General features: G+C 39.9%; 1 protein-coding gene across 16 annotated transcripts; it reads right to left on the bottom strand.

Moving 5' to 3' along the window:
- Positions 1–1,185: 1,185 nt before the first annotated feature.
- On the bottom strand, positions 1,186–12,531 carry malt2 (MALT paracaspase 2). 16 transcript variants are annotated; one of them, XM_079808237.1, is made up of 18 exons: positions 12,394–12,515; positions 11,067–11,103; positions 8,867–9,021; positions 8,606–8,789; positions 8,376–8,506; positions 8,156–8,306; positions 7,896–8,083; positions 7,669–7,765; positions 5,318–5,362; positions 5,197–5,238; positions 4,910–5,113; positions 4,601–4,778; positions 4,448–4,522; positions 4,244–4,371; positions 3,868–4,017; positions 3,594–3,751; positions 3,266–3,403; positions 1,186–1,957 (listed from the first exon to the last, which is right to left on the bottom strand). In XM_079808237.1, exons 5-18 carry the CDS (start codon positions 8,502–8,504, stop codon positions 1,526–1,528), a joined length of 2,115 nt encoding a protein of 704 aa, XP_079664363.1. In that variant the 5' UTR covers positions 8,505–8,506; positions 8,606–8,789; positions 8,867–9,021; positions 11,067–11,103; positions 12,394–12,515; the 3' UTR covers positions 1,186–1,525. The 16 variants fall into 16 exon arrangements, with proteins under 16 accessions (XP_079664363.1, XP_079664365.1, XP_079664369.1 ...); XM_079808239.1 differs by having other exon boundaries at positions 1,321–1,957; positions 8,606–8,772; positions 11,063–11,103; positions 12,243–12,515; XM_079808243.1 differs by having other exon boundaries at positions 1,321–1,957; positions 8,606–8,772; positions 11,063–11,103.
- Between the last annotated feature and the right edge of the window lie 1,659 nt (positions 12,532–14,190).

The raw sequence follows: 14,190 nt of genomic DNA, 5'->3' as shown, positions 1-14,190 counted from the left end.
TCATCCAAGATGTTCATGTCTTTCTTTCTTCAGTCGAAAATAAATTAAGTTTTTCGGAAGAAAACATTTCAGGATTTTTCATCATATAGTGGTTTTCAATTGCAACCAAAATGCTGAAGGTCCAAATCAATGCAGTTTCAAAGGGCTTCGATTGGCTTCAGAGGCTCTGCGTGATCCCAGATGAGGAATAGGGTCTTATCTAGCAAAACGATCTGTCATTTTCAACAACAAAAAAAAAATAATAATATACATTTTAACCTAAATTGTTCATCTTGCGCAGCTGTGCGAGGTGCTAAGGATGAAGTAATCACGTTGGAAAGGTCACGCTAGACGTAGGCAGGAGTATCGACCCCGTGTTTACAAAGTGCTCGTGTGAAGACTAATACAAACGCCCTTTAGCAAAAACACTAAATTTTCAACTTCAAAATCGTCCGATATCGTTGTTTTACCTTTTTTTTGCTAAAGGACGTTTGTATTAGTCTTCACACGAGCGTTTTGTAAACACAGGGGCGGTACTTCTGCCTACGTCTAGCGTGACCTTTCCAACGCCCTTGCCTACATTTTTATTTTATTAAATAAATAAAAATTTGGGAAAATGACCGATCGTTTTCTAGGTAAGACCCTATTCCTCATCTGGGATCAAGCAGAGCCTCTGTAGCCCATCGAAGCCCTCTGAACCGGCATTGATTTGGACCCTCAGCATTTTGGTTGCAATTGAAAACCATTATATGAGGAAGAATCCTGGAATGTTTTCTTCTGAAAACATAATTTCTTTTCGACTGAAGAAAGAAAGACATGAATTCTTGGATGAGATGGGGGTGAGTAAATGATCATGACATTTTCATTTTGGGGTGAACTAATCCTTTAAGCCTAGTCCCAGACTAAAATGCATGTTTGAGCTGTTCTAACTGAAAGTAGCTTGCATTGAGCTATCTTAAAATATGTCAGTGGGATTGTTTTGTCTCAAGATGCACACCAGTAATGTTTGTTTGTAAGGAACATTTTTAAAAGCTACTTAAATGTCCTAATTGAACTGTGACATCGGGTCATATTTAGGCAGATATGATAGAGATACAATCACACATGCAATATATTATTTAACACTGACACTATGACAGGATTGCGGGAACCTAATACAATATTTAGCATTTTATGGCAAAAATAAAAGTTACTTGGTACTTTCTAGTTGGTAAAAAAACATTATATTTGTATTTGATTCTTAGATTATTTTCAGCATGTCTAAATTCAGGTGATAGATACATTACAAGCATTACCACAGACAAAATCATTTGTGGTGTAATTGAATGAAAAACCAAACAAATCCAAAATGAGATCATTTAATGCACTGGTAGATTTATCAACAAAACAATACTGTAAGCTGTAAGAGTACTTCAACTTAGAGTACATTTCAATTATATTACATTCTTAGGCTTCTGTAACACATGGCAGGTAGAGTGGGAAAATTACACTGTAACATATCCATAGTTTGTAACGCATCCGACGAACAGCATTGAACACTTTCCTGTTAAATGGAATTTGGCAAGTTGCTAAATTTAAATGGGAGTTCCTCAGAAGAAGAACTAGGCAAACTCTTGATGGCAGGAGGTTCTTCAGACTCAAGAAACTCTGTACTTGTAGTTTCCTCAGGTTCATTCTTTAAACCAGTGTGTGTGGGTGATTCCACCTGTCCCTGACTGTAGGACCAGGATGTAGATGCAGGTCCAATGGAGAAAAGGTTTGAGTCAGACAGGTTAGCTCTGAAGCTTTCACTGAAGGATGAAGACCCCATTATACTGGACATTTGTAGGTCAGAGGAGGAAGCGGGAGAGAGTCGTGGCTCGTGGAGGTTGAGTTTTGACACTAGAGGTTTGCCTACAGTGACCCTTTGCTCTTCCAAGAGATCTTCATCCAGATTAGCGTACTTGTAGTGTAGACCCACAGTAAACGAGAGCTCTTTCTGTGAGGGGAAAAGCAAGTTTAATATGCCTTATAATATACATTCCATATACACTCACCTAAAGGATTATTAGGAACACCTGTTTAATTTCTCATTAATGCAATTATCTAATCAACCAATCACATGGCAGTTGCTTCAATGCATTTAGGGGTGTGGTCCTGGTCAAGACAATCTCCTGAACTCCAAACTGAATGTCAGAATGGGAAAGAAAGGTGATTTAAGCAATTTTGAGCGTGGCATGGTTGTTGGTGCCAGACGGGCCGGTCTGAGTATTTCACAATCTGCTCAGTTACTGGGATTTTCGTGCACAACCATTTCTAGGGTTTACAAAGAATGGTGTGAAAAGGGAAAAACATCCAGTATGCGGCAGTCCTGTGGGCGAAAATGCCTTGTTGATGCTAGAGGTCAGAGGAGAATGGGCCGACTGATTCAAGCTGATAGAAGAGCAACTTTGACTGAAATAACCACTCGTTACAACCGAGGTATGCAGCAAAGCATTTGTGAAGCCACAACACGCATAACTTTGAGGCAGATGGGCTACAACAGCAGAAGACCCCACCGGGTACCACTCATCTCCACTAAAAATAGGAAAAAGAGGCTACAATTTGCACAAGCTCACCAAAATTGGACAGTTAAGGACTGGAAAAATGTTGCCTGGTCTGATGAGTCTCGATTTCTGTTGAGACATTCAGATGGTAGAGTCAGAATTTGGCGTAAACAGAATGAGAACATGGATTCATCATGCCTTGTTACCACTGTGCAGGCTGGTGGTGGTGGTGTAATGGTGTGGGGGATGTTTTCTTGGCACACTTTAGGCCCCTTAGTGCCAATTGGGCATCGTTTAAATGCCACGGCCTACCTGAGCATTGTTTCTGACCATGTCCATCCCTTTATGACCACCATGTACCCATCCTCTGATGGCTACTTCCAGCAGGATAATGCACCATGTCACAAAGCTTGAATCATTTCAAATTGGTTTCTTGAACATGACAATGAGTTCACTGTACTAAAATGGCCCCCATAGTCACCAGATCTCAACCCAATAGAGCATCTTTGGGATGTGGTGGAACGGGAGCTTCGTGCCCTGGATGTGCATCCCCAAAATCTCCATCAACTGCAAGATGCTATCCTATCAATATGGGCCAACATTTCTAAAGAATGCTTTCAGCACCTTGTTGAATCAATGCCACGTAGAATTAAAGCAGTTCTGAAGGCGAAAGGGGGTCAAACACAGTATTAGTATGGTGTTCCTAATAATCCTTTAGGTGAGTGTAAGTACACATATTGTACAAACATGAGACACTATACCTTCAGCCTTTGCAGGGCACTGATACGAGTAAATAGCCGAGGTTGCTCCACAGGCTGTATATCATCTAGGGTCAGTAGTAAGCTGCCAGCCTCACGGAGACTCTCCTGATTGCTGTGCTTCAGGTCTACTTCGGGGCCCTGAAATGATATCAGTCGAAAATAAATACAAAACAATGCGTCTTGTACTGTTGACAATCTACCAAAGATACACAAGTTGAAACGGTAATGAATCTTATTCACAGGAAAGCAATTAATTATAAATCTTTGTTATATTTTCTCATGACTAACTCATTAAATTCTTTGCAGATCTACAAGAACGTCAGTTTACCTCTGTAAAGTCAGAGAGCTGAGCAGAGCATGACACAATGTCTTTAGGAGTCTCCAATATCCGAGTGTAGATTATCATGATATTGGAGAACTCTGCAGCGAAACCGAGCTGTACCTTGACACCACATTCAAACTGAAGACAGCGGCTCTGTGGGATGACTGGAAACATTTACACAGAATCATTATGCTTGTATATTGTCTGCATTTTATCTTACAGCCATTGTACTTTGCATAAGGATAAAATCTAAAGGGGTTGTATTATCAACAGGTCCCACCATGCGCGATGGCCCATTGTAAGTTCCGCGTTGATGCTGTGACCTGGCACGTTGGAGCCTGAATGTTGTCCGTCAGGGCACGACGCTCCGAAAGATTACTGCGAAGTTCCAGAGCCTGCCGGCCACGAGTGATTTTACACCTTCCCATGTCTGCAATGGACATAGACTCTGCGGTCACACTTGACGTCCAAGACTTTCATTTAGTAATTCTATGTGCTAGCCAGGTCTGCATTTCCCAAAAGCATCGTGAGCTAAGTTGATCTTAGAGAACACTGGTGGCAATGGTCTCAATGATCAACTTGGATTCAAAATGCTTTTGAGAAACCCAGAGGAGTTGTTTATGATGTATATCTAGGGAACATCTTTAACCCCAAACCTTCTGCTACTTTGTCAAGTATGACCGTGACCTTCTCTGGCTCCATCAGTCTCTTCTTAAGAAAGCTCATGAAGATTCCATTAGAGAGATCGTCTTTATTTACTTCAAATGCTTCGGCATCAACACACCTGGATCCAGAATGCGAAGATTGTAATCACAAATTCTAGGCATCAATAAGATTACTTGTCATTGCATTAGACTCACGTGGCATAGCCAAACACAATGTTTGCGGTCACTCTCAAAGGGCCAGGTTGTGGGATGCTCTCATCATTCGGGTTTCTGTATGAACAACACAACAGCAGTCAGATTCAAGTAAAATTTTAAGTAGAACTAATACACTTATGAATCAAACCACACCGTTTCCGACACATGTCCAAAAGAAAGACGTTGAGTCCCGTCTGGCGCTCTTGCATGCGCTGCAAAACGTCCTGCACCCAGAGACAGTGCTTGAAGGTATAAGAGGCTGGAGCATCGATGGGTACCATGAAACTGTTCCCATAGTTCTCATAGCCATGTCCAGCAAAGTACAACAGCCCTTGAGATTAAAAGAGAGATCAGATGATCCAAACATATTCAATAAACAAACAATCAGGATGTTTAAGACTTTGTAAATTGGTGTAACATTCGACAGCTGAAGAAATCCAACTGATGCAACAAGAAACTAACCATAAACGCCTCGATCCAACAGCAGCAGGAACTCAGTAACAGCACTATGCATCTCCTGCCAGTTGAGGTCCAGCAGAGAGACGACTTTAAAGTCTAACTGGCGTAGAAGGTTTGTCAACTCATGCACATCTGCCATGGGAGCTCTCAGCTGCCGGTGATGCTGGTAGTTCATATTTCCCATAAGCAGTGCTACCTTATCAGTGGCTATAAATTTGTGAAGTGACAAGATTGACATAGCAGATCCCATGAATAAAAGAAATACAAAGAGTAATCTTCTTATCACTTACCGCAACAATCTCCCATTTGCCTCGGACCCGCATCAGGAGTATCTGTAAAACATAAGGTGCATGTGAGTGACAAGAAAGCATCACATGAGCTAAATCATACAATTGAACAGATCGTTCTTACCCACTTCAGTTGTTTCCCAAGAGATATCAGAAGAAGAACCAGGACCTGAGTGGAAAAAGGCCATGCTATAAAGAAAAATATTTTCGATTGGATTCATATATATTTAAAGGTCCCCTTCTTCGCGATTCCATTGTTCAAACTTTAGTTAGTGTGTAATGTTGCTGTTAGAGCATAAATAATACCTGTAAAATTATAAAGCTCAAAGTTCAATGCCAAGCGAGATATTTTATTTAACAGAAGTTCCCTTTCAAAGCCTACAGCGAACGGCTGGCTTGGACTACATCCTGGTACTTCCTTCTTTAATTACGTCAGTAGAGCAGTAGAACAGACTAACCTCCGCCCACAAAGAAACGCGAAAAAGGGGGCGCGGTCTTGTTGCTGTCCCACGTGGAGAAGCGGAAGGTCGCGTGGAGAAAAGGAACTGTTGCGTTGAGTGTGTTTATCGCCATGTCATCGAGACGCTGTTATTTTCATCCAGGAGTCAAATCACCTTTGTTTGGCTTTCCCAGGGACACTGTAGAGATTATTGAACGCATACATCTCTCCGTTAAGAGGCGTGACCTTTCCAACGTGCGCTAAGCTGCTGTCAAATTACAACACAGGAACCGCTTTCACGTGCGCTAAGCTGTGGTCGAATCACAGCACAGGAACCGCTTGCACAATCAGAACTCGTTACGTGTTTCTGAAGGAGGGACTTTACAGAACAAGGAAATCACCAGCCGTTTTTAGGACAGTGGAAACAGCGGTATACAGATAAGTAAATAGTGTGAAAAATACTGTGTTTTTTTACACGCGAAACATGAACACATGTTATATTGCACACTGTAAACACAATCAAAGCTTCAAAAAAACACGAAGAACGGGACCTTTAAAGGGTTCGCCCAAGAATGAAAATTCTGCCATTAATTACATTAATTATTTTTGATGAAATCCGAAAGCTCTCTGACCCCTCCATAGACAGCAATGTAATTAACACTTTCAAGACCTAGAAAGGAAGGAAAGACATTGTTAAAATAGTCCATATGACTCCAGTGGTTCAACCTTAATTTTATGAGGTGACGAGAATACTTTTTGTGCGCAAAAAACAAAAAATAACGACTTTATTCAACAAATTCTTCTCATCTGTGCCAGTCTCCTACGCATTTTACGTTCCAAGTCAGAACAGCGGCTCACCATTGGCCGATGCGGTTCATGTGAGCAACACGGCGCCAGCGTGTGATGCTGACGCAGGAGCTAGCCAATGGTGAGCCGCTGTTGTGCCGTACAACTCGTAAGCGCTGCACTGTTTACACTATGTCAACAGCATAAGAGTCTAGAAGAAGACTTAGACTAGAAGAAATTGTTGAATAAAAGTCGTTTTTTTTGTTTGTTTGTTTGCGCACAAAAAGTATTCTCGTCGCTTCATAAAATTAAGGTTGAACCACTGTAGTCACATGGACTACTTTAACAATGTCTTTACTATTTTTCTGGGCCTTGAAGGTGGTAATTAAATTGCTGTCTATGTAGGGGTCAGAGAGCTGTCGGATTTCATCAAAAATCTTAATTTGTGTTCCGAAGATAAACGAAGGTCTTATGGGTTTGGAACGACATGAGGGTGAGTAATTAATGACAGAATTTTCATTTTTGGGTGAACTTACCCTTTAAGGCAGGGTTCCTCAAACTCGGTCCTGGAGGGACTACCTGTGATTTTCTAGTGATCCTGAACATAGCTATACATAATAAAGGCTAGATGTCTCGTCCGCACTGCTGGCCAATGGAGGTCGACGTCTGCATCTGGCAGCCATCTTGTTACAGGCAGTTACAAGATGGCCTTGTTACAGGCCATCTTGGTTACAGGCACTTGTAACATTGTTTTCATGGTGCTTGCACTTTTTAAATAACCATAACTTGCTAAATTTTCTACAGATTTTCAAACTGTTTGGTTTGTTATAAACGTCAGAGATGTAGTTATGACACTGCATACTTATGAAAAATTATTCATAATTTGTTCAAGCATCCATAATTATAGCCACGTTAATAACGTTTCTAAGAAACCAAACCATTTGTAAATCCGTCAAGATTTCAGTGAGATAAGAGTATTTGTGTTCATGCAGATCACTCGCCTTACATCAGGTACCACAGAGCCCTGCCTGTGACAAGATGGCCGCCGGTGATGACGTTAGAGACTCCGCCGTAAGACATCTAGCCTTTATTATGTATATCTATGATCCTGAATACATTGATTAGCTTGCTCAGGTGTGTTTAATCAGGGTTGGAGCAAAACTCTGCAGGACAGTGGCCCTCCAGGACCAAGTTTGAGGGACCCTGCTTTAAGGGAATGATTATGGATCATGTTGCATCAAGTGCCTTACCGATGTTTATTTGGACCTGATCGCTCCACACTTCATGATAAAGGTTGTAAATCCTGCAAGAATATGTACCTCTGTCCGCTGTGGTAATGCATGGAATCTGTGGACAAGCCCATGTAGATGCCCAATAAGGTACAATGTACACCAAACTTTGGCATAACCCCTTGCATTTTCTAATAAAAGATTCTACACGTTCAACTGTGAGACTTCTAATTCAACTTGATGAGTACCTTTAAGAAGCTTCTAGTACACTTTGGCATTGGCAGTTTGTTAAGATACCATTGAAACTGTGGAGGTGGGTTGGCCTGAGCAGCACATTCGAGATAGAGAGTGTCTCCCTCCATCAACACTTGAGGCTTGGGTTGTTGAGTTATAAGCAACCCACTAGCTGAAGAAGGGAAGTAGCTACCGCTGGGACCTGCAGATGACGCAATGTATCAGTGTTGAAGGAAGTTTGATTCCTTCAAGTCTGAAGTAAATCTTCACATACCTGCACTTGCGCCTCCAGACCTCAGCAGACGTACGTGGGCCCAGTTGGAGAAGATGTATTTGTCCCCAGAACTTATACGGCAGATGTAGGGGCCCTGATGAGCTGGACTTACAGGATTCAGCATCAGCTCTGGGCCACTGCCTCCTGGCAACTACAAAGAATGTAAAGAATAAGACAAAGGAGGACATTTCAAATCAGAAGTGCAGCAAGTGCAGCAAACCTCATCTTTGCCCTTGAACCACTGGTAGGTGAGCTCCGCAGGTCCGACTGCTCTGCAGCTCAGAACCATGGCACCCCCCTCTGGTACCCGCTGACTCTGTGGCTGCTGTGTGATGCCAATCTGCTCCATCACTATCCAAAAACACAAATAACTCATGGGTGATATGACCCTTTGGGTTACCACCTCGAATTAGATTAGATCATCATGTTTTCCTTTGTATATTTAGCTACCATGTGCAGTAAGAAATCCAACAGCCTCTCTGTGCTCAATTTTCTTCAGGCACTGAAGCAGGAAAGCCAAAGAACACCGTCTATCTGCAAGGAGGGCCAGCAAATATCGGCCAGGACTGCCATGTGGACTTAGCACTTTGATTGAGCAGTCAGTCAACTCTTTGTCACTGCAAAAAAGGAGATTCTGTACTCGTGAATCAGTCATAACCATGCACAATTTCAGCTAACTATTCCACACAAATTAGCCTATAACAGACTTACCTACAGCAGAACTGCGGTTGCTCAGCCACTGCCTTTGCCAGCTGTTTCCAACCACACTCTAGATTGTCTAGCATGTAACCAAGTCTGTTTAGCGCTGCCTCACTCAGGGTCTCTACACCCAAATTCTTGTCCTCCATAATTTGATAAATGATTATCTAAGAGATAAATGACAAGAGGTTTATTTAAATGTATCATCAGGCAGGAACATTTTTCGTTCCAAACCCCGTATGACCTTCGTTCATCTTCGGAACACAAATGAGGATATTTTTGATGAAATCCGAGAGCTTTCTGACACCACATAGACAGCAATGTAATTAACACTTTCAAGGCCCAGAAAGGTAGCACACCTCTCTTCATCTCTCTGCACTGGCTACCACTCGCTGCTCGCATCAAGTTCAAGGCTTTGACACCTTTTGCCACCCCAAGCTCAGCACCCGCATATTTCGACTCTCTCCTACGAGTCTACACTTCCACCAGAAGCCTTCGCTCAGCTAAGGAGCGACGGCTTGTGGTACCATCACAGAGAGGCATGAAATCCCTTTCCAGAACATTTTCATTCACCATTCCCGGCTGGTGGAACAATCTTCCCACCTCCATCCAGATGGCAGAATCACTGACAACATTCAAAAGACAGCTGAAATCTCTTTCGTGAGCACTTAAAGGGATAGTTCACCCAAAAATGAAAATTAGCCCATAATTTACTCACCCTCAAGTCATCCTAGGTGTATATGACATTCTTCTTTCAGTCGAATAAAATTTGAGTTATATTACAAAGTCCAGGCTAATCCAAGCATTATAATCGGGTTCATAGTTGCTCTGTTTTTTGAAGTCCAATAAAAGTGCATCTGCCAATCAAATAACTGCTCCACGCGGCTCTGGGGTGTTGATAAAGGCCTTCTGAAGCGAAGCAATGCGTTTGTGTAAGAAAAATATCCATATATAAAACTTTATCAAATAAACTTTCGACCGACCGCCTTCCCTGTTCAATTTATGGAAAAATTGTTGAAAGTTCCCCTGCCGATCGAAAGACTAACGCCAACAGGTCCGCTCGTCATGACGTCACGAACGCATCTTGAGTTTCACTTTCAACATTCAACACTTTTCCACGGAAGGTGGTGGGCCGAAAGTTTATTTCATAAAGTTTTAAATATGATTATTTTTCTTACACAAACGCGTCGATTCGCTTCAGAAGGCCTTTATTAACACCCTGGAGCCGCGTGGAGCAGTTATTGAACGGACAGATGCACTTTTTATGGACTTCAAAAACAGAGCAACTATGAATCAAATTCTAAAGCTTGGATTAGCCTGGACTTTTGTAATATAACTCAGATTTTATTCGTCTGAAAGAAGAATGAAGAAGTCCGCTGCGTAACCCGCACCAGTGCGGACTCAGCAGAAGTACGCATCGAGAGCGTATATCGACCGCAAAGGGGGCGCTCGCGAGCACCCTTCAGAGACCTAAAATGACAAATGGGACACCCTACGGTCTCGTGGACTTAACGGACACGTGCACGCGGCAGCCATTGTAAGTCCACAAGAACGAAAGTGCATATGAAGTGTGACATTTGGGACAGGGCCTATGTCAGAACAATGGCTCACACCACACGCATGCACCATAGGGCTCACATAAACAGCATCAGCCAATGGTGTTTGTTTTTTTTAATCAAAAAATGTTCTCGTTGCTTCATAAAATTAAGGTTGAACCACTGAAGTCACATAGACTATTTTAACAATGTCTTTACTACTTTTCTGGGCCTTGAAAGTGTCAATTAAATTGCTGTCAATGGAGGTCAGAGAGCAGTCGGATTTCATCAAAAATATCTTAATTTGAGTTTTCCGAAGACGAACGAAGGTCTTACGGGTTTGGAATGAATGATCACCCTTTAATCATTTACTCTAGGTATGGGCTAATTTTTCAGTAAAACTTAACATTTATTTTTCTTAACGTTTATTTTAAAATAAACAATCAATCAACTTTCAAAACCAAATCTTTACAGAACTTTGTCCTAGACAGTGTATGAATTTCCTAACAAATATTGTACAAACCCTACCACAAAAGGGGAAATGTTGATGAATGTCTAGCCTGTTTTAACCCACATAACAAATATCAAAACTAAAGTCAGACACTTACACCATACGGGTATTTTTTGGGGGACTTAAAGGGATAGTTCATCCAAAAATGAAAAATTCACTTACTCACCCTCAAGTTGTTCCAAACCTCTATGAGTTTCTTTCTTCTGTTGAACATAAAAAAATAATGTTAATCCAACAGTTGACAGTAGCCACTGACTTCCATAGATGGAAAAAAATAATAATACTACGGACGTCAAAGTATACGTCAACTTCTGTACCAACAATTTTTTTTAAATATCTTCTGTGAAAGAAAGAAACTCATACAGGTTTGGAACAACATGAGGGTGAGTAAATGATGACAACATTTTAATTTTTGGGCGATCTATACCTTTAAAGTTCAAAAATGCCTAGGTGGTGTAACTGTACAAAAAGAAAAAATCCCATTTAAATAATGCTATTATTGGGGGGGTATTATGAATAACATTTTATTTTGAGTAATCATGTTATAAAATATTACTATTATTTGAAAAACGTTTGACTGCCAAACTAAAAGTTTATGGTATGAGGTGTTATATAACCAATAATAATAGGCCTAAGGTTAAAATATTTTTTTCCCCAGATGATGGAGGTTACGTTGCTTGACATTCTTAAAGTTGGCCTAATTAAATCCAAATTGTGTAGACAATAGGCCTATAAACGTTTTACAACATCAACATGGATATGATTACATTTCTGTAATTTGTCCCACGTGGTTTAATCTAGATTTGTGAAGGACTTCTCTTTTTTATCATCTCAGAAATCCTTATTTGTTATTGTTATAAATATATATATATATATATATATATATATATATATATATATATATATATATATATATATATATATATATATATATATATATATATATATATTTTTTTTTTTAAATCAAATTAACACCGTAATCTAAATGAACATATCTCAATACGTCTTTAATTATCTTTAAACGTTGACTTTATTCATGCAAATCAACAGATATAAAGTGGAAAGGCGGAACTGAATGTATATTTTTTAATTTACGACACATTTGGCACTATAGTGCTCCAAGAAAGTTTTGTTTAAATAACCAATCGTAGAGGTAATTAATAAAAAACTTTAAGTCTGACATCACTGCAATGCATTATCATAAAAGCTCGATATAGATTATTGCTTCTATCATTAGTAGCAATAATGTAGCCTACGATATCATTTTATTAGAAAACGAAATATGTAAAAATGAAAAGCTCTTAAATAGTTCATCTTCACAGGCAAACAGAAGTACATTTACCTGTTATACGGTAATTTAGACTCCAGGAAGTGAGTTTATCCCGGCTTCGTAAAACGTAGATTGTGAAGTGATAATTAAAGAAGATTTCGCTGTATTCACTATGATTTACCCCACTAAATTCAATCGGACTCTAAATATCCGTTTAACTTACTTTGAATGTGATTTGCTTCGACTAATGCTTATCAGAATCCGCAAATCAGTATGGTAAACATCCGCAACAGTTCTTTCTTTTTCAGTCAGTAGTTCCTCTTTCTAACGTGTATTTGCATGCACACCCACCCCTCGCAGCAAGAGCTTTTTACTTTCACCTTCTTCCGACCTATAGCAGCAAAGCATCAGAGTCACTCCTGCTGAACAAGAGCTGCAACACTCAGGCATAAACTCACATAAGATAGATAGATAGATAGATAGATAGATAGATAGATAGATAGATAGATAGATAGATAGATAGATAGATAGATAGATAGATAGATAGATAGATAGATAGATAGATAGATAGATAGATAGATAGATAGATAGATAGATAGATAGATAGATAGATAGATAGATAGATAGATAGATAGATAGATAGATAGATAGATAGATAGATAGATAGATAGATAGATAGATAGATAGATAGATAGATAGATAGATAGATAGTCAGACAGACAGACATGATATATACATGGATAGATAGGCAGACAGACAAACAGATGAATAAATGACAGATAGATAGGCAGAAAGACATACAGATGATAGATAAATAGGCAGACAAACAGATGATAGATATATAGGCAGACGGACAAACAGATGGATAGATAGACAGTTAGATAGATGGATGGATAGATGAATATACAGACAGATGATAGATGGACATACAGATGAATAGACAGACAGGTGATAGAGATAGACAGACAGACATACAGATGAATATACAGCCAGATGATAGGCAGACAGACTAGATTTACAGATGAATAGATAGATAGACAGATGGATATAGGTAGACAGACATACAGATGAATATACAGACAGATGGATAGATAGATAGACAGACAGACAGGCGGACAGATGAATAGATAGACAGACAGATGGATAGATAGACAGACAGACAGACATACAGATGAATATACAGCCAGATGATAGATAGATAGGCAGACAGACATATATACAGATGAATAGACAGACAGACAGCTAGATAGACAGACGGACAGATGAATATATAGACAGACAGATGGATAGATAGGTAGACAGACATACAGATGAATATACAGACAGATGGATAGATAGGCACAGACATATATACAGATGAATAGACAGACAGACAGCCAGACAGATAGATAGGCACACAGACAGACATACAGATGAATATACAGACAAATAGATAGAAAGATAGATAGATAGTCAGACAGACAGACAGACAGACAGACAGATGATATATACATGGATAGATAGGCAGACAAACAGATGAATAAATGACAGATAGATAGGCAGAAAGACATGCAGATGATAGATAAATAGGCAGACAAACAGATGATAGATAGATAGGCAGATGGACAAACAGATGGATAGACAGACAGTTAGATAGATGGATAGATTAATATACAGACAGATGATAGATGGACATACAGATGAATAGACAGACAGGTGATAGAGATAGATAGACAGACATACAGATGGATAGATAGGCAGACAGACATACAGATGAATATACAGCCAGATGATAGATAGATAGGCAGACAGACGGACATATATACAGATGAATAGATAGACAGACGGACAAACAGATGAATAGATAGACAGACAGATGGATAGATAGGCAGACAGACATACAGATGAATATACAGACAGATGGATAGATAGATAGATAGATAGGCACAGACATATATACAGATGAATAGTCAGACAGACAGCTAGATAGACAGACGGACAAACAGATGAATAGATAGACAGACAGATGGATAGATGGACA

Source organism: Gobio gobio (assembly GCF_949357685.1).
Source record: "Gobio gobio genome assembly, chromosome: 24".
Classification (NCBI taxonomy): Eukaryota; Metazoa; Chordata; class Actinopteri; order Cypriniformes; family Gobionidae; genus Gobio; species Gobio gobio.
Note: the sequence above shows the minus strand (reverse complement) of the source record. Positions and strands in the feature narration are given on the sequence as shown.